At 42.8% G+C, this 18,839-nt stretch overlaps 1 protein-coding gene and 1 pseudogene across 1 annotated transcript in view; both read left to right on the forward strand.

The window, feature by feature from the left end:
- SNAP29 (synaptosomal-associated protein, 29kDa) overlaps positions 1-11,767 on the forward strand; it is a 50,730-nt gene extending 38,963 nt beyond the window's left edge. Inside the window, exons 3-5 of the mRNA XM_006894564.1 lie at positions 4,622-4,707; positions 10,045-10,143; positions 11,610-11,767. Of these exons, the coding sequence (XP_006894626.1) occupies positions 4,622-4,707; positions 10,045-10,143; positions 11,610-11,767 (343 nt within the window). The remainder of the gene's footprint in view (positions 1-4,621; positions 4,708-10,044; positions 10,144-11,609) is intronic.
- A 1,102-nt stretch (positions 11,768-12,869) lies between these two features.
- Positions 12,870-14,022, forward strand: LOC102855950 (annotated as a pseudogene).
- Positions 14,023-18,839: the final 4,817 nt, after the last annotated feature.

An 18,839-nucleotide genomic window follows, 5' to 3' on the forward strand; every position in this document is an offset into this window, starting at 1 on the left:
ATCACTTTTGGTATAAAGTGTCTATTTAGTTGTTGTAGATCTTTTTCTTTTTTTATTTTGCCTTGTCCTAGGATTTTTTCCAAAGAAAGGACTCTCAGGTGAGATGTTAAGCTTCTAAGGCATCATTACTTCCTACACTAGCAGATGAGGCTCCCAGGAGCTATTGAGACACACCACCAGTCTCAGTCAGAAGGTTCTTAATACAGAGAAGCTGTTTGATTTTCTACATACAGGAACATCTGGGCTCAGCCCACTAACTAGAAATTTGCCTCAAGGTTCTAAGAGAGCCAAGAAAGAAGACAGCTCCTTCATGGTAATGCAGGAATGTATTAAGGATTATGTACTGAGACAGATCCATGGACAACAGCAGGGCAAGCTCCAGTTTCCAAGAACCCCAGAAGGACGCACTGCAGACAAAATAGGCATGGTGCCTGGGCTTTGGATGGCTAACAATATATAACATTATAGCAGATGTTATGTATGAGAGACTTAGCAAGCAAGAGCATAATCACGTTCAGCCTTGCAAAAGCCTGTGCTTCTACATCCATCCCTCTACTATCTGATGTGCATCCGTTTTCTACAGGGTTCTTGGGGGAACCAGGGGGGAGGCATCACAGCTAGGTAAGTAGGGATAGGCACCTTTGTTGCAGCTGCAGGAAGTCTACAGCAGTAATATCAGCATATACAAAGCAAACTGTCTAAAGGGGAGCAAACAGGACATAGAGGCACAAGGCCACGAGCATCTCTCTGAAAGGCCCAGAGGGAGTGAGAATAACACAGCCCCTCCCCACCCAAGCAGAAAGCAGGTAAAGAACCTGTAGCCTTCAGCCCCGTAGTACCTCTATAGCCACAACAGCAACAAGCGGGTTCGTTTATTCATTGTTCATTCACAGTTGTGGTACCAGCAATGGAGTTTATAAGGGAAAGAAGTCAGAAAGTGGGGGAGGCAAAGAATGTCTCACAGTACAAGTCCAGGTTTTAGCCCAAGTTCCAAGGCACAATTCCTCAATTCATCCAGGCTCTGGTTTCAATTTAGCAGTCAAATCCAAATCATCTAGGATGTTTTATCCCAGAGCAATTATAAGTCAGCTTCTCCTTCAAATATCCAGCAAGAACAGTAAACACCTTTAAGTGTGCCCTTTATCTCAGGGCTCCACTACTTATACCTTGCCACAGTTTCTCCACAGCAGTTTCACAGGCTCTCTAACATATCACCAGGGTCTTGCCAACAGAGTCTGCTCTAGTCTCCCTCAAGTCTTGCCACCCTGTGTGTGCAAATGAACTTTTTCTCTTAACCTAGTCCCACAGCTGTTGATGATTTGCAAGACCGTATGTCTGCAGTTCAAGTAGCTGGAAACCAGAGGAGGCTAACTGTAGTGGCTAAAAAAGCCATCTTTTAGGATACCACTACACAGTCCTATACACAGGAAATAACCCACACATCCAGCAGAAACCTTCACCAGCTGGAGGGGAGAGAGGAAAACCAGATAGCCTCAGTAGGCCAGCCAACAATCTTCCAGAGTCTCTGCCTGCTTCTTGTGACCTTACGGGTGTTCTAGGGATAGTCTGAAGTATTGATCCATCCAGTCTTCACTGCAGCAGATATCCTGCCATGGATACCTCTAAGGATGTCCAGATCTATGGGGTTCTGGAAGGTGACATTTTCCTCTGGGTAGTTTCAGCGGTTCAGAGCCACAGGCTTCCCCTACTGTTGTCCAGGATCTGTTTAATAAAATAAATCAGAACTTCAGTTCATCCAAAGAGCCAACAGAGGGAACATGACACTTAAAATTGAGTCATACCAGTGGAAAATACTATACCTGTCCACCTGGATTTTACTGTGAGGTTATACAGAAGGTACTCTGTCCAGTCAGGGCCACAAGTAGCCAATAGCCACACCGTTAAGAGCAAGATAACACTCCTGTCGATATGTGGGGGTATTTAGTCAGTGACCTTTTGCAATATCACCCACTGGCAATAAAACAGCCCAAGTTATCCCAGTTCTGGAAAAGCATGACTGTTGAGGTCTGCCATGCAGCAGGATGGTGGATTCCCATGTCAGGCCAATTAGTTCCTCTGCCTCCAGAGGGACAAAGTAATGAATCCATTCCAGTGGGATAACACACCAACTCCTAGGTCCTGAGGAATTTAGAAGACCATGCTTTTGTGCCCTCTTAACAACCTGGCAGATTCACTTCTGGAACATCTCATGGGTGGAGGATGACCTGGTGCTCCCCTTGTGGGGTATAGGTACAAATTTAACAACATCAGAACCACAGGTAGCACCTTGCTCAGCACCCCCAGGGAAGCTTTGCCTGTGAGATTATATGTCTGTTGTTTTAGGACACCATTCTTTCCAACAGGCTCATGACCTGGGGGTACCGGACAGGTGATAATGCCATTGGCCCTCATTCTCATCCACACATTTGCATACATCATGACTTTGAAAGTGTGAACTTTGGTCACTGACAATCTTTCCATGTAGTCATACATATATGTATATAAAATAATGTATCCCATACATTATAAAGACATTTGGTCTTTTTAAACTGTTATAACAACCTGATTTGCTTCCTTGCAAAGGAATTCCTGAGTTAGGCTGGAAACTGTCTAAAAACACACAAGAGCATTACCCCTGTAGTGGGAGGTTAAGGGGAATGGGCCTATAAAATCCACCTGCCAATCCACTGTATTTGTGCAGGATGGTGGGATGACGCCTAGAGCATTGACATGAACACACAGAGCAGTCACCAAATCACTACACTATCCTCCCACATTTGCCTCTTGCTTTTTTCCAACTATCATGAGCACTACAACGTCCAACTTTTTCCGTTAATTCAGTGGGCAACTTCCACTTCTGATGTACCATTTTAACTTGTATTTCAGCATCTGATTCCTAGTTCTCCATTGGGGAAAAAAGTGAACAGACATCAGCATCTGAGGTTTGGAGGCAATCTCAGATGTTCTGCCTTAGACCTCAGTCACAAGACTTTGCCCAGTGTTTTCTACTGTTTTCGCTGGCCACCAGTTCACATACTCACAGGCTGTCACCAAAGAGGCTGTACAGAGGTTCAGGGGCCAGGGTTTGTGGGAGATAACATCCACACAGCCTTTAATTTGATGCATTGGCTGCTTTTCCCTAAGCCAATTTCAGACTCCCTCGTGTCAGTGGAGATGTGTGTGCCCACTGCCTTCTACACCTCCCATGTGGGAGTTTATGAAGGATGTTTACTGGGTGGCAGCCGGTCAACTTCAAGTGTCCACATGCTGCAAAGAGAGGCAGCAGCTTTAACTGCAAACACAAGTGGTGTGGAGGACCATGGACCTCCAAGGCTACGTTACCAGTGCTTTGTAAAAGAAGCTTTCCAAGCAGATGTGAGCAGCCAGCAAGAGTGTAGTTGTATTCTTGAATGCCTCTGTTTATCGCAGCAGTATTCACAATACCAAGACAATGTAAACAGCCCAAATGCCCATCAACAGATGAATGGATTGAGACATTGTGATATATCCTCACAAAGGAATACAATGCAGCACTAAGAAGCAGTGATTTTGTAAAATACTATATGACATGGGAGAGGCCAGAGATGCTAAGTGAAATAACTCAGTCTTATAAGGACAAAAACTGCATAAGACCATTATTGTAAAAACAGAAGGGTAAGTGAGCAAGATGTATATAAATGGTTGAGAGGGTAAAAGGAATGGGAGAGGGGGGTGAAAAGAGGAAGGAGGGAGATCATTAGGAAGGAAGTTTAGTGGGCAGATAGGAATAAAGGAATAGGAAAAATTCAATGAGAACTTGAAAAGACAGGGTAATAATAGACATAGATCAGTAGTAATTCTTGAAAGGTTTCGTTCAAACCCAGAGAACATGCCAACAAGCAACACAAGGTTGTATGTAGCATTTATGTATTATGGGCTAAGGCCAAACATTGCATAAACACTGAGAGAAGGCAGAGCAGGAGTGCTTATAATCTCTAGTCAACAGGAAATGTCACTTGGTCCAGCAACAACGACATGTCTTCCAGCCAGCCCACTTCTTTCCTCTATTATTTGTTGGAACATGCTGCTGATGTAAGTGGTCTTGTGTGCCTTGGGGCTGGGCTTTAGGAGAGGAGGGGTGATTCATCCCCTTGGGTTTTCAGACCCCAGGGAAAGCTTACAATTATATAAAATGCAATGTTTATGAATAATTATATGAAATGCAGTGTAAATGAACGATTATATAAAACACAATGTACATGCATTAAAAAAAAGTACCAGTCATATACAAAATACACTTTTCTTTTTTTTATTATTATTTTATTATTTTTGTGTGAGTGTACTGTCAAATCAGATCTGACTGGTACAAGAGGAGATTGTCCCTCCTTCCCTGGCAGAGCATCTGGTGGATTCAAACCATGCGCCTCTGGGATTGTAGTTGCAGCTCCTTGCCACTAGGCCACTAGAGCTCCCCTACAAAATACACTTTTTAGGCTACACAGTACCAAAAAAAGATTATAATCATATTCAGCCTTGCAAAAGCCTGTTCCTTACAGTTATTACTATGAAAAGACTTAACAACACTATGATAGATCATTTTCCTTTTGTAAAAGTTTTCTGTTTTTTTGACTTTTATCCTAAGGTTGAAGGAAGCCATAACAACGAGTAAGGAACAGGAGGCAAAGTACCAGGCCAGCCACCCCAACCTTCAAAAGCTGGATGACTCAGGTTAGTGGATGCCAGCACTCACCCCGTTTGGCTCTGCAGGGTTGGTGTTGGAAATGAGTGGGGAGGGGACCCCAACTGCTGTCACATGGTGTGGATACAGAACACCAAGGATGGAACACAAAGTGCAGGCTGCAGAAAGCAGGGCTCACTCCTCCCACCCCCACAGAGAGAAAAAGAAGAAAGTAGGAGCCTGTATCACATTGAAAAAAATAAGTCTGCCCACCATTGCTTTCTGCCTGACATAGCTCAGATCTCTTCAGGCTAACTATAGGAAAATCCTTGTGGTAGGTAGAATCAGGCACCCAAAGATGGTGGCATGCTAACTCCGGGAGCATGTGAATGTGTGAGGTCAAGTGGCAGTGTGAAAGTGAAGATGGCAGATAAAGAAAGGAAGAACATCAGACAGCTGGCTTTGAGTTGGTAAGAAAGTCTTGGCTTATCAAGAGGGCCCAGCATCATGGCAGTCGACCCCTTTGTAACTAGAAATACATTCTTGTTGCTATCCAGTCAGAACCAACCCATAGCTGGTTTCAGAGGCTGGAAATCACAGGGGAAGAGCTTACCCATCTTTCTCCCGTGGAACCTCTGTTGGATTTGAACCAAAAGACAGCTCCCTGTGGACTGCGCCACCAGGGCTCCCTGCTTGACGGAGCGATACTGCTAGCTCTGACAATCCAGGAAGGTCATAAGCAAGGATGCAGACACCTCCAGAACCTGGAAAAGACAAAGAAATGGGTGCAGGCCTGCTGACCTCTTGATATTATCCCAGTGAGACCTTTGTGGAACTGGAAGCTAAGTCTGTGCTGATGTTTACATGGGCCAACTCAGCAGTGTGGTCAGGTGTGCAGGATGGAATACGTTTTGTTTCCCATCATTTCAGTCAAGATAATTGGTCCATACAGGAGTGTACTACTATAACAAAAATACCACCAGTAAATGTCATTAAAAACAAGTTTCTTTCTCAGAGTTAGGAGACTGAAAGTCTCTCTTTGGTCTTAAGCAGATGGCTTTTCCTTTGTGATATTTGGTTAGGTCCATCAGTCACAGGTAAGCCTCTTTAAGAAAAGATCGTGTAGTCACGTCTGTGGTGAAAATTCTAAGGTACCTCTGCTGACTTTGTACTGCAAGATTTCCAAATCTTGTTTTCATTTTGCACAGTCCATTTTTAAGTGCATCTTTTTTCCTCTCAAACGATAAGCAGCACAAGAAACCGTATTTGCCCTTTAAGATATCTAGCTGCATATCCTAGCTCATTTCTTAATGTTCAGGGCACTGGTTCTGAGGCAGGCTTTCTAACTCTGTCCACACTCAGGGAAGGTCCTTTCCTCCTCAGCGTCTATTCCTTGGCTCCTTCATGTTCTTCATCGCTGCATGCAGCCTTCCCACTTCTCTGCTTACTTCTTTAATCTCTTTTATATCTCAGAAGTTCATGATTTGAGACATACCCTATATTAATCCTGTTCAGTAGCATAAAACTTATTTCCCAAATTGGATTGTAACCATAAGAGTAGGGGTTAGCATTTACAACATGTATTTTGAGGGAGGCGGTCACAGTTCAGCTCATAGCACCTGTAAAGGAAGTTAGCTGTCCTGAGTACTTCTGGAGGTGTCTAGATTTCCAAAACAAAAAATTCATACTTGAGATACCTAAGATGGCGTGGTTAGCCCCCCCAAAAAAATCAGATTTACTGCCTTTGAATCAGTTTTGACTCATGATGGATTTCTGAAGATATAAATCTTTACAGGAAGGCATTCCTAACCTTCTTTCACTTTGCAAGCATATATAATCAGCATCTAATTAATAACAAATTAAATCCTCACATCCTTATCTTCTGGGACTTCCCCTCCAGGAGCTGGAGTCCACACCTGTCCAGCTAAGGAGGGATCTGATAGGGAAGAGCTGGGGTCCACACCTGTCCTGGCTGGCACGGTTGAAGACAAAGCTGATTGGGAAGAGCTGGGGTGCACACCTGTCCTGGCTGGCATGGTTGAAGACAAAGCTGATTGGGAAGAGCTGGGGTCAGCAAAGACTCAGATTGGCATAGTTCCCCAGGGAAATTATAAAAGAGATGAAAAACAAAAATGTTCATGACTCAGGAAAACCTGTCCTTGTCTTTCTCTAGACAAGTGACCTTGAGACATGATTTTAGGGAATTACAAAACCAATTAGTTGGCCTGTTAACTTCAGAATGGATGACACAAACCCGTAAGTACTCAGCTGCTGATGACTGCTTGACAGTTGAGTCTTCTCATAGGTGTGTGATCTACTTCCAAGCAGCAAGCCATTGAATACTGTACAGAGCGCAGCTGTGCTTTGATACACCCACCACTATCATGTCGGAATCTACTCAGCGGCAGTTGGCTTAGCTTTAGGGTTTTATATTCATTCAGAGAGTCCGTGATGGCATAGCACAATAGGTATTGGGCTGTTAAGCAAATGGTCCTAAGATTGAATCCACAAACAACTCTGATGGAGAAAGATGGGCAATGTCTTGTAAAGATTTACAGCCATTGGAAACCCTGTGGTGGGTCACTGAGACTCGGCACAGTGGGTTTTTCTGATGGATCAGGGAATCAAATTGACAGACATCAAATGTGCACAGAAAGCACACAGTTCTAATTCAGCAGCTGCTCTGCAAGGAGGAGAAGAAGGGACAATCTCCCATGTGATTTACTGCCTCTGAAAACCCATTGGAGGTCAGCTGTGGGTTGGTTCCAACCCGCTGGCACACAACAAAAACAAATATGTGCACATTAGGCCCAGTGGATTGGTGTATCAGGATGTCCATAGATAAAAAAGAGATGTCTCTCCTCTGCTCAGGGTTGAATGTATTAAAAAATTATGTAAATCTGCTCTCTATGCCTGTGGTTAAACTCACTTGGGGGTAGATTGGCTTTCTCTTGTTAATAGAGTAAAGTTGGTGTAGAGAGTACCTTGAGCCTTTCTTTTGAGATAGATTATTGTAGTTAGATGCCCTTGAGTTGAGGATGATTACAGCAACCCTGTGAACAACCGATCTGAACCCTGTGCGGTCCTGTGTCAGCCTCACACTTTAGCCCATTGCTGCAATCACTGTGTCAGTCTACCTGGTTGAAGGTCTTCCTCTCCTTCACTGTCACTCCATCTTTCCAAACACAGTGTCCCTCTCCAAGAAATAGTCCCTCCAAGCAACATGCCCAAAGTATGTTAGATGAAGTTTCATCATGTTGCCTCCACGGAGCACTCTGGCTGCACCCTCTCCAAGACACACCTGTTTGTTCTCTTGGCTTTCAATGGGATATACAGCATTCCTCCAACACCACAGCTCAAAGTCATCCTTAGTCATTGTCCAGCTCTCAGATGCGTGCGTAGCAGGTGATACCACCAAGTCTGTTCTCACTCATCAGTGCAGCATACAGCTCATTGAAACACTCCCTGAATGATCCTTGTCATCATTATTGTGTTTGAGCCACTGTGTTCATCTATCTCCCGGAGCTACTTTCTCTGTTGTGCTGAACTTGGTACCAAGTCTGATTTCAGTGATACCACCTTCAGGGGATCGCCCTTTCTGATAATTACATTTTGACTTCTTTAAAGACACGTGTGTTTGTTTTTCTGGCAGTCCGTAGTGGTAGCTATTCTTCACCTTAATTCACATGTGTTGATTCTTCTTTGATCTTCCTTATTCGTTGCCCTGCTTTCACCTACTTATGAGTTGACTGGACCTACTATGGCATGGGTCAGGCAGACCTTAGTTCTCCAAGTGACTTCTTTACTTTTTAAGTCTTGAAGAGGGTTTCTGGCCTAATTTGATTTCCCCAGTAGAATTGTTTGATTTCTTAACTGCTGCTTCCCTGGGCATTGACTGCCAACTCACGGGAAATATCTTTAGCATCTTCACCATTTTTTCCACTTATGATGTTACTTATTGGTCTAGTTGTGAGGATTTTGTTTTCTTTACCTGGAGGTACATTATATATGAAAGACTTTCTTGTCCACAGACAGAACCTAGATCAAGAGTAGCTGTCATTTATTGGAACAAAGTGAGGGAATGCTGAGTTTAAAATTAGTACAAGTATGTATCGAGGTTCTATTCTTTCAAACCAGCCAATGGGATACTGTATAATTAAAAATTAAGAAAAATTTGAGTCATGGTTGTATCATTTCCCCATATTTATTCAATCTTTTGTTGTTGTTGTTGTGTGATTCTGAGTCAGAACCAACTCCTAGCTGCCCCTCCAGTGAGTTTTCCAGGGTAGTAAATCACACAACAATAGATTATCCATCCTTCCACAGAGCAGCTGGTGGATTCAAACCATGTGTCTTTGGGTTGACAGCGCAGCTCCTTACCATAGGTCACCAGAGTTCTCTGTTCAATTTGTATGCTGAGTAATAATGCAAGAAGTTGAACTAGAAGAAGAACAAGGAAGACATCAGGATGAGAGTCCATTAACAAACCTGTGACACAATAATAAAATAATAATAATAGCACTTGCCTCAAGCACTTACTGATGATAGTGTGGGTTACACTTTTGAAATATGAAAGAGAATGAATAAGCCATCAGGGGACAGAGCTAGAAGCTAGATGACACAGCAAATGCAGATCACCATAGAGGCCAGCCATGGGCCAAACAGAGAGAGAGAGCCTCTCCTACAGCACCCCAAAAATTCAGACTTCTAACTTCCAAAGCCATGAGGAAGTAAGCTTCTCTTTGTTAAAGCCGTTTATTTGTGATATTTCTGCCATAGCATTACTAAGACACCCCCTAAAAAAATGTAAACTACAATAACAGTAAGAGCTTTTCTGTGTGCATTTAGAAACTAGCGCTCAATGGCACGTTCTTAGGACAAGTGGACATTATATACATTACTTCTTTGTCTTTATTTTACGTTTGAAAAAAACCCAAACAACAATAAGAATCTATTTCAAAAGAAATCACACCTAACCCATTTCTGTAACCCTGTTTTCTATTTTAAGCCTTGTCTTCCTTTCACACTGCGTCCCATGCACCTGGCAGGTTTTGATTTTGTTGTCCCACTGTTTGTCTCATTACTTGTGTGGATCCACATCTCTTTCCAGAATTGTACCAGTGGACCAGGCAACCCAGACCCCAGGGGGCTGTGATCTCTAAGGACTTGAGCTTACCTGGGGCCCTCTTTGTCCAGCTCAGCTGTGTGTGAGCCAGGCTAGCCTGCTCCCTACCTTGGGTGTTGACCCAGATGTTCTCTAGCCACATACATAAGTCAACAGTCCTCAGCACCTGTCCATTCATTTTTCCAGGTCAAGATTTGTTTTTCTGAGGCAGAATTTCAAAAGATGTCAGCTAATTTTCCTCTTGGTGTTTTTTCAAATTCAGATACCATCTGTAGAGGGAATGATGCTGCTGTGGCTTCTGACATGTACCCCAAGAACCCACACCTCCGTGCCTATCACCAGAAGATTGACAGCAACCTGGGTAAGGCTGTACCAGCCTCTGTGAGGGGCTCAAAGGCCTCAACACCAGCACTCCAGGACCCTCTGGTTTTCAGGGTAGAGCTGTGATTCCCTAAACTTCACACCTAGTCATGTCCATTTCACTCCAGGCACCCTTAGACCTGTCCACTCCTCAACAGGTCCTATGAGGCCCCTCCACCTCCCTGTGAGCCATATCTGCTATCTAGGTCCTCATCCAGCCTCAGTAGACCCCAGTGCCCTGTCCACATCAGCTAGTAGCTTGAGCTCCTGGTTTCCTCTTCCAGGAGATGGGGACAGGGGCAGAATTCACCTCAGGGGGGACTGTTGGGAGGGTATGTGAGCTGACACTGAAACACAAGAGTACCCAGCCTCTTCACTACCTGGTTGTCAAACCAATCCTAACCAGTGCTGTCAAGTTAATTCTGACTCCTAGTGACCCCTCAGTAATTAGCATCTTTTCAGTCACTTGCTATGCATCTGAGAGCTGGACCATTAATAAGGATGACAGAAGAATAATTTATGCCTTTGAGCTGTGATGCTGGAGATGAGCATAAATAGCCCTTTGACAGCCAAAAGAACAAACAGAAGTGTTGCAGAGGGTGCAACCAGAGTACATCTTGGAGGCAAGGATGATGAAGCTTCAACTCACATACTTCGGGCATGCTGCTAGGAGAGGCTATTCCAAAGAGGACATTGTGCTTGGAAAGGTGGAGGGTCAGCAAAAAAGAGGAAGACCCTCAATCAGGTGAATTGACACAGTGACTGCAGCAGTGGGCTTAATGGTGTCCAAGATGCTGAGGATGGCACAGAATAGAACAGGCAGGGTTCAGATCCATTGCTCATAGGGTCACTATGAGTTATACTTGACTCAATGGGACATAACAACATTGCCCCTGGAAGACAGACAGTGCAACATCTCATAGAGTTTCCAAAGCCAGAACAATGAGAAGCCGTGTCATTTCCCCACGAGAGGCTGATGGATTCAAACTGCCAGCCTTTCAAGTGCTCTTGACCACTAGACTACCTCCTGCCCAGCTTCTAGAGTGGTCTCATAAAAGCCCCTCACAACTGGCCCTCCTACTAGAGTACCATCCAGATTTTTCCCCCCATATTTGTTGGTTCTCTTGGCCATCCCTGGGATGTTCAGTATTCTCCAGCAGCACAGCTCAAAGGCGTCAGTTCTTCTGTCATCCTCATTGATTGTCCCGCTCTCAGATGCATAGCAAGTTAGTAGGCAAGCACAAGCCATTTGTACACCTCAAGGCTCTCTCCAAGGAGGACCATTATACTAACAGTTATCTTTGAGGGAGTGGACAGCGCTCTGTACTGGTTACTTATCACTTTTTATTGATCCAACAAGATTGCTTTGATACCCACTTTGGAAAATGTAACCAGAGCCTTTCTTACAGGAAAGCAGACCTGGGAATCTAAACGTGTGTTCTGACCTGTGTGTCTTTGCCTCCACAGGTGAGCTGTCAGTGGGGCTGGGTCGCTTGAAGGACATTGCCTTGGGCATGCAGACTGAGATCGAGGAGCAGGACAACATCCTGGACCGGCTTACAACCAAAGTAGACAAGCTGGACATCAACATCAAAAGCACGGAGAAGAAAGTCCGACAACTGTGAAGCTGAAGGTTTTTACTTTGTCGTGATGAAGAGAGTCAAAAGGTCTTTTTTAAATGCCCAAGAAATTTCATCTCCTATTTTATTATGTCATTTACTATATGATTGCAAACATCCCAGAGCAGGTCAGGAGAGGTTTTACTGTTAGGAAGAAGTACATGTCCTTTAAAGTTCTTTCAAATGAATTCTTGGTGTTTCAGTCAGCACAGCTTTGGCCCTAAAACATCTCAGACCTCTGATTACCACTCTGGAATGTGAAGAAAGAGTTGCATTTCTCACTTTAATGAGCATATAGAAAGTGGGAGCAGAATGTCAGTATTAGAACCATCAACTCTTTCTTGGTTTAGAGTAGTTTCCATTCTTTACTTTTAACTTTTCCTTGGGGGGCTGGAGGCCAGAAGTAGCCATAATCCTCTCCCACACTGAGCAGATTATGATCTTTCAACACCCAAGAAGAGAATCTGTCTCATCCAGGAGTAGAGCTAGGCAGCATTCTTTGCTCTTGTGGATAATGGTCCCCTCTTCCCCCATGACCCTTCTGACTTTGATGTGGGTTTCAGTAGGAGAGCATGGATCTTCGCCTGCCATCTGAGTCCACATGATCATCTCTGACTCTCCCTCTGGTTCAGAACAGTCTTTTCTGGCTCACATGGCCTGGCTGACCAATTGAGCAGTCCTGTAGGATTTATAAGAATGAAAAATCACAATTGATCATTTGTCCTTTATGACTAAGCAAGGAGTCTCCTTCCACCAAGCACCCAACCCATCTGGGATTCGCCCTACTGACCAAGCCTAGTGTATGGCAAATGTTTAGTACCTGGGGTCACCTGGTTTTTCCAGGATCCCCACCCATGCTTTTAGCAGAGGTGACTCACACTTTTGTTCTCTGTCACCCAGTTTTAGGACTAGAGTTTGAAGCTCCTGAGGTAATGCTGTTTTTGCCTAGAATGATTTAGCTAAAACACAAACATGTGATCCTTTTACTTGGCCCAGCTTATTACTCTTGCCTTTCATCTTATAAAAAAGTTCATTGAGGGGAGTCCAGGCGACCCGGGCTTCTGTGAAACATGGCGATCGGCTGGGACCATAATACAAGCATAACTATATGAAGGAAGAAGAGAAAGGTTTTCCTGAAGATGAGGTGACTGAATAGGAAAAAAACTTTAAATTTGGTGAAAGAGTTGGATGCCTTTCCAAAAGTTCCTGAGAGCTATGTAGAAACTTCAGCCAGTGGTGGAACAGTTTCTCTAATAGCATTTACCACGATGGCTTTATTAACCATAATGGAATTTTCAGTGTATCAAGATACATGGCTGAAGTATGAATATGAAGTAGACAAAGATTTTTCTAGCAAATTGAGAATCAATATAGATACTACTGTTGCCATGAAGTGTCAGTATGTTGGAGCTGATGTATTAGATTTAGCAGAGACAATGGTTGCATCTGCAGATGGTCTAGTTTATGAACCAACAATATTTGATCTTTCACCCCAGCAAAGAGAGTGGCAGAGGATGCTACAGCTGATACAAAGTAGGCTGCAAGAAGAGCATTCCCTTCAAGATGTGATATTTAAAAGTGCTTCAACAGCACTTCCACCAAGGGAAGATAATGCATCACAGCCGCCAGATGCCTGCAGAATTCAAGGTCATCTGTATGTCAATAAAGTAGCAGGGAATTTTCACATAACAGTGGGCAAGGCAATTCCACATCCACGAGGCCATGCACATTTGGCAGCACTTGTCAACCATGACTCTTACAACTTCTCTCATAGAAGAGACCGTTTGTCTTTTGGAGAGCTTGTTCCAGGAATTATTAATCCTTTAGATGGAACTGAAAAAATTGCTGTAGATCACAGCCAGATATTCCAATATTTTATTACAGTTGTGCCAACAAAACTACATACATATAAAATTTCAGCAGACACTCATCAGTTTTCTGTGACTGAAAGGGAGCGTGTCATTAACCATGCTGCAGGCAGCCATGGAGTCTCTGGGATATTTATGAAATACGATCTCAGTTCTCTTATGGTGACAGTTACTGAAGAGCATATGCCATTCTGGCAATTCTTTGTAAGACTCTGTGGTATTGTTGGAGGAATCTTTTCAACAACAGGCATGTTACATGGAATTGGAAAATTTATAGTTGAAATAGTTTGCTGTCGTTTCAGACTTGGAGCCTACAAACCTGTCAGTTCTATCCCCTTTGAAGATGGCCACACAGACAACCACTTACCTCTTTTAGAAAATAATACACATTAACACCTCTCAAAGGAGAAAAACTTTTTGCCTGGAACAGAAAACCTTTTTTTAATAATAAAATATTGTGCAATATATACAAAGGAAAGAAAATATGAGTGAGAAGCAGGAAACATACAATGGGAAAAAAGAAAAAGAAACAAACCCCAAAGTGAAAACCTATATATATTTTGTCTGTTACAAATGTCCTAGAAGAAATTATGCCTCTAATCAGTGACTAAACCCAACTGGAGTATTACTTTGAAGATGACCCTTCTGATAACTTTCACAACAAATGGGCAGTATCCCAACTCAGACCTGGTGACCAAAAGCCTGAAAAGAAAACATCAAACATCTCGAAAGAAAAAGGCATTGTTAAGTGCAAATGTTTGTGCCCCTTTGTTTTTAAAAGATTTTATCAGAATAAAATATGGAAAACTAGTCTAGACTTTAAAAAAAAAGTTCATTGAAAAGTGCTTAAAATTAATTTCTACAATGCTAATTTCTTTTTCTTAGAAATTGGCATTCTCTTAATGTAAATTTCATCCCAACTAAATGAAGCGGAAAGATCTAATAAAATCTAATAAATTAATGAAAACATTTTCTTTCTATGATGTTAAGTGCGACCTATTTTGATCATGTGACAGGTCAGAAAATCATTTAAAATAACAGTGCCTTTCACTGTCAGACATGGTGCTGATTGTGGTGACACCTACCACTGTGTAATGCTTTCGTCTGTGCACCCTGCCTATAAACAAGAGTCCCTAATGCAGAGGAGGCCTCTCTGAAGTGCTGCAGCAGCACAGTGGTATTTATGTCACTGCTCCCTTATAGGAAGCCCATCTTCTCATGCAGGAGTTTTTTAGAAGTACTGGCAGTGTCCACTGGCAAGCAGAGCCCTCTGTGACACTGGTCCTGTCCCAGCCACCTCAGGGAATGCTCGTCGCGAATATCCCAGCTAACCAAAGTGAGGACTTACTCATCTGATGAGCTCAGCATCATTCTTTTCTTAGAACTGGTGATATGCACCCAGCCCAAACAAAACGCATTCAGAGGACATTCAGCACAGATGCTACCCAAACATGTGAAACAAAGTTAAAAGTCATGTGTGTATTTCCATCCGTTTCTCCTTTTTCCTCCCTAGCACCAACTCTTATGTTCATAACCTGATTCTCCGTGTCATTCAGCATTAACTTTGGAAATTGTACAAGATATCTTAGATTTACACTTACATTTTCATAGAGAGACACTTAAAAGCCACGCCAGGTCTTCAGCAGCAATCCTGGGGAACATTTGTAACTTAACTGACCCGAAGCAGAATAGCATTAGAGTTTATGTCCCAGCCTGGCCTATTGTTGCCTTGGTAGACCATTCTTCCTGCTTCCTTTCTTTTCAGTACAAGTGTGTGAAAAGAGAGTGCCCCTCAGTTTTGTAGAACTCTTATGTTGGAGGGCTTATCTGTTTTGTTCTTATTCCAAGGCCTTAGCCAGAGCACTATCTCTTAAGTTCCAGTGGCCCATCATGTTTCTGCCAACTCTTCTTTCTGCTCCCACAGAAGGACTGATTACTGATGCTGCTTTGTAAAGTTGCTTGCATTTTAATATAGTGATGGTGATTAAAAGAAAATCATTTTACCCCCAACCCAGACCCATCTCTCAGGACATGCTTCCAGAATGCCAGGACCTGCCTTTTTTGGTGGGTTGGGTTTCTTCCTGCCATATTTGGGATGTGACAGATTTCTCATTACCACAGATGGGATGGACACAGACTTGTGTTTTAAAAAGTGGCTTTTCTAATTTCAGATTATGTTAAGTATGCTACTGACATAAAATGGCACATTCTTTTTTTTTTCTTTTTTATACTAATTTATTTGCAAAGTTTGCCAGTTTTTTTTGGTTTTTTTTTTTCTCTTTCATTTTTTCTTTTTTTTTCCCTATAATTATATTTTATTAATTTTCATAAACATTTACAGAGATTTTGGGCTTCCACTCATTCATTGTTGCACTATTCTCTCTACCCTCCTCCCAGTTTGTTCTTGTCCAAATGCCACAGTGCTTGTCAAAGCCAGTTCTGATTAATCTTCTTTGTCAGTGTATCCTTTGCCATTCCCTATCACTCCTCCCTGAGAGAGACTTCACCCTGAGTCATAAGGAAAAGGGGACGGCGTATTCTCTTAGCTACTTAAAATGGCACATTCTGACACCTAGAAACTTGTAAGCGCACAGAAACAGGGTTACCAGCTACATGACTTTTTTTCCTCCCCTCATTTCTTTAGAAAAGAAGACCAGACTCTAACTCAGTGTGCCAGGAAGAAAATTTTACTTAAAAAGCGTTTTCATTTTCCTTTCTTAAACTTTTCTGTGAATGTGTCATTTTAAGTGCACACTTCACCAATCTAATAAAAGTGTCATGCTTTGCTTACCTGCCTTTGCTGTGGATTTGTGAAATTGGTGGCACCTCACTGGTGACGGAAGTGTCTGTGCTCTGAATGCCGAGCTCATCCTTAAAGGTGCTCACTGTGCCACGTAGGGTAGGGCACCTGGCCATTGTTTAGAGTCAGTATGAGAACAGCTATTTCTTATGCCTAGTCCTTTCAACTCAACAAATGACCATACTCCATAGAATAAAACGTGAAGTTATTTTCTAATCATATCCTGTCTCCTGCATAGTCATTTTCAAGGAATTAAATGGAAAGGCTCACCTGGGCTTGACGGGCACCATGAGCCTCTTCTCCCCTCCTCAGAGTGTGCTTAGCATCTCTCTCCCACCTGTGTGCCCCTCCGCTGTACTGCCAGAGCCACACTGACTTATAAAAAGACCAGAAAATGTGTATTCCAGGCTCACAGTTATGCATTGTCAATAACAACTACTCAGCTCACTGTCACAGCACAGAAGCAGCCCAAGAGTATGCAAGTGATTATACATGATGTGAGTCAGTGCAACTTTATGAACTGTAAGGTCTAAATTTGACATAATCTTCATATGTTATGAAATGTTGTTATGTGCTGTCAAATTGCTTGCAACTCATAGTAACTATGTACAACAGTCCTGAAAGCTGCTCTATTCTTTGCCAACTTTACTGTCTCTGACACGCCTACCTTCATTACCATAGTCACTGAGTCAGTCCATATCATCAGTGGTCTCCCTCTCTTTCTCTGTCCCTCCACCCTTCCAAGCATGATGTCCCTCTCCCAGGACTGATCCCTCCTTGCAACATGCCCAAAGTATGTCAGACAAAGCTTCAGAGTCCTTGCCTCCAAGGAGCACCTTGCTTTCACCCTCTCTAGTATGAACTTATTTGTTCTCCTAGCAGTCCATGGTATATTCAACACTCTCCTCCAACACCAGAGCTCAAAGGCATCAGTTCTCCTTCTGTCATCCATAATCATTGTCCAGCTTTCTGATGCCTAACAAGAAATTGTAAAGACTATGGCCTGGACCAGGTGCACCTTAGTCTCCATACTGACATCATTGCTCTTCAGTACTCCGGAGAGGTCCCAATTTGTCTCTTGATGTCCTAGCTGTTGGTACCAAAAGTTTTGATTGTGGAGCCAAACAAACTAAAGCTGTTAATGATCTCAATCTCTTCACCATCTGTCATGATTCTGCCAATTGGCCCTGTGATGAGAATCTTTGTCTTCTTGATGTTGAGCTTCAATTCATATTGAAGGCTGGAGTCCTTGATCTTCTGCAGCAAGAGCTTCAGGTCCTCCTCAGTTTCAGCAAGCAGGGTTGTGTCATCTGCATAACTCAGGCTGTTGGGTGAATCTTCCTCCAATCCTGATACCACACTTCTCCTCATAGAGCTCAGCCTCTCAGATGATCTGTTCTGCATATAGATTGAAAAGGTATGGAGACAGAATACATCCCTGGTGTACACTCTTCCCAATTTTTAAAAAAAATTTATGAATTTTAATGAAAGTTTAAAGAAACTTAGGATTTCCAGTCATTCATTGTTGCACTTTTCTCCCTGCCCCCCCCCCAATCACTCTTCTCTTTGAAAAGAAAAATAACTCCATTGTTACACAATCTCTTCCCCCAAGTCCACTCCACTATGCAGCCTTCACTCTGGACTTGTGTAATGACAAGAATACCCATTCATATGTCCCTTTTAAACAGTTCTCCCCCTCATCTGTTTCAATGCAGTATACATCATTCCTCCCCTCCTTTTCTTTCTTTCCTCAACCTGGATGTCAGTCCCATTTTACAACAGTGGTCCTATGCAATATTTGTCCTTTTGTGACTGAGATATTTCACTCAGCGTAATGTCCTCCAGGGTCATACATTTTGCACAATATTTCATGAGTTCCTTGTTTTTCAATGCAGCATAGTATTCCATTGTGTGAATATACCATAGCTTCTCTATCCATTCTTTGTTGATGGGCACTAAAACCTTTCCTAATTTTGAACTATCCAGTGTTTCCTTGCTCTGTTCTGACGTCTGCCTCTTGGTCCAAGTATAGGTTTCACATAAGCACAATCAAATGTTCTGGAATTCCCATTCTTTTCAGAGTCAACCATAGTTTGTTGTGATCAACACAGTCAGAAGCCTTTGCATGGCCGATGAAACACAGATAGACATTCCTCTGGTATTGTGCTTTCAGCCAAGATCCATCTAATGTTAGTTATAATATCCCTAGTTCCACAGTCTCTTCTAAACCCAGTCTACACTTCTGGAATTACTCTATTGAGGTACTGCTCCAGTCATTTCTGGATAAGTTTCAGCAGAGTCTTGCTTGCATTTGTTTTGTGTTTTTTTTTTTCTTTTAATTAATTTTAATGAACAGAGATTTTGGATTTCCATTCATTCACCGTTGCACGTTTCTCCCTGCCTATCCCTC

Source organism: Elephantulus edwardii, unplaced genomic scaffold (genome assembly GCF_000299155.1).
Source record: "Elephantulus edwardii isolate Elephantulus edwardi_28Jun2011 unplaced genomic scaffold, EleEdw1.0 scaffold00146, whole genome shotgun sequence".
Classification (NCBI taxonomy): domain Eukaryota; kingdom Metazoa; phylum Chordata; class Mammalia; order Macroscelidea; family Macroscelididae; genus Elephantulus; species Elephantulus edwardii.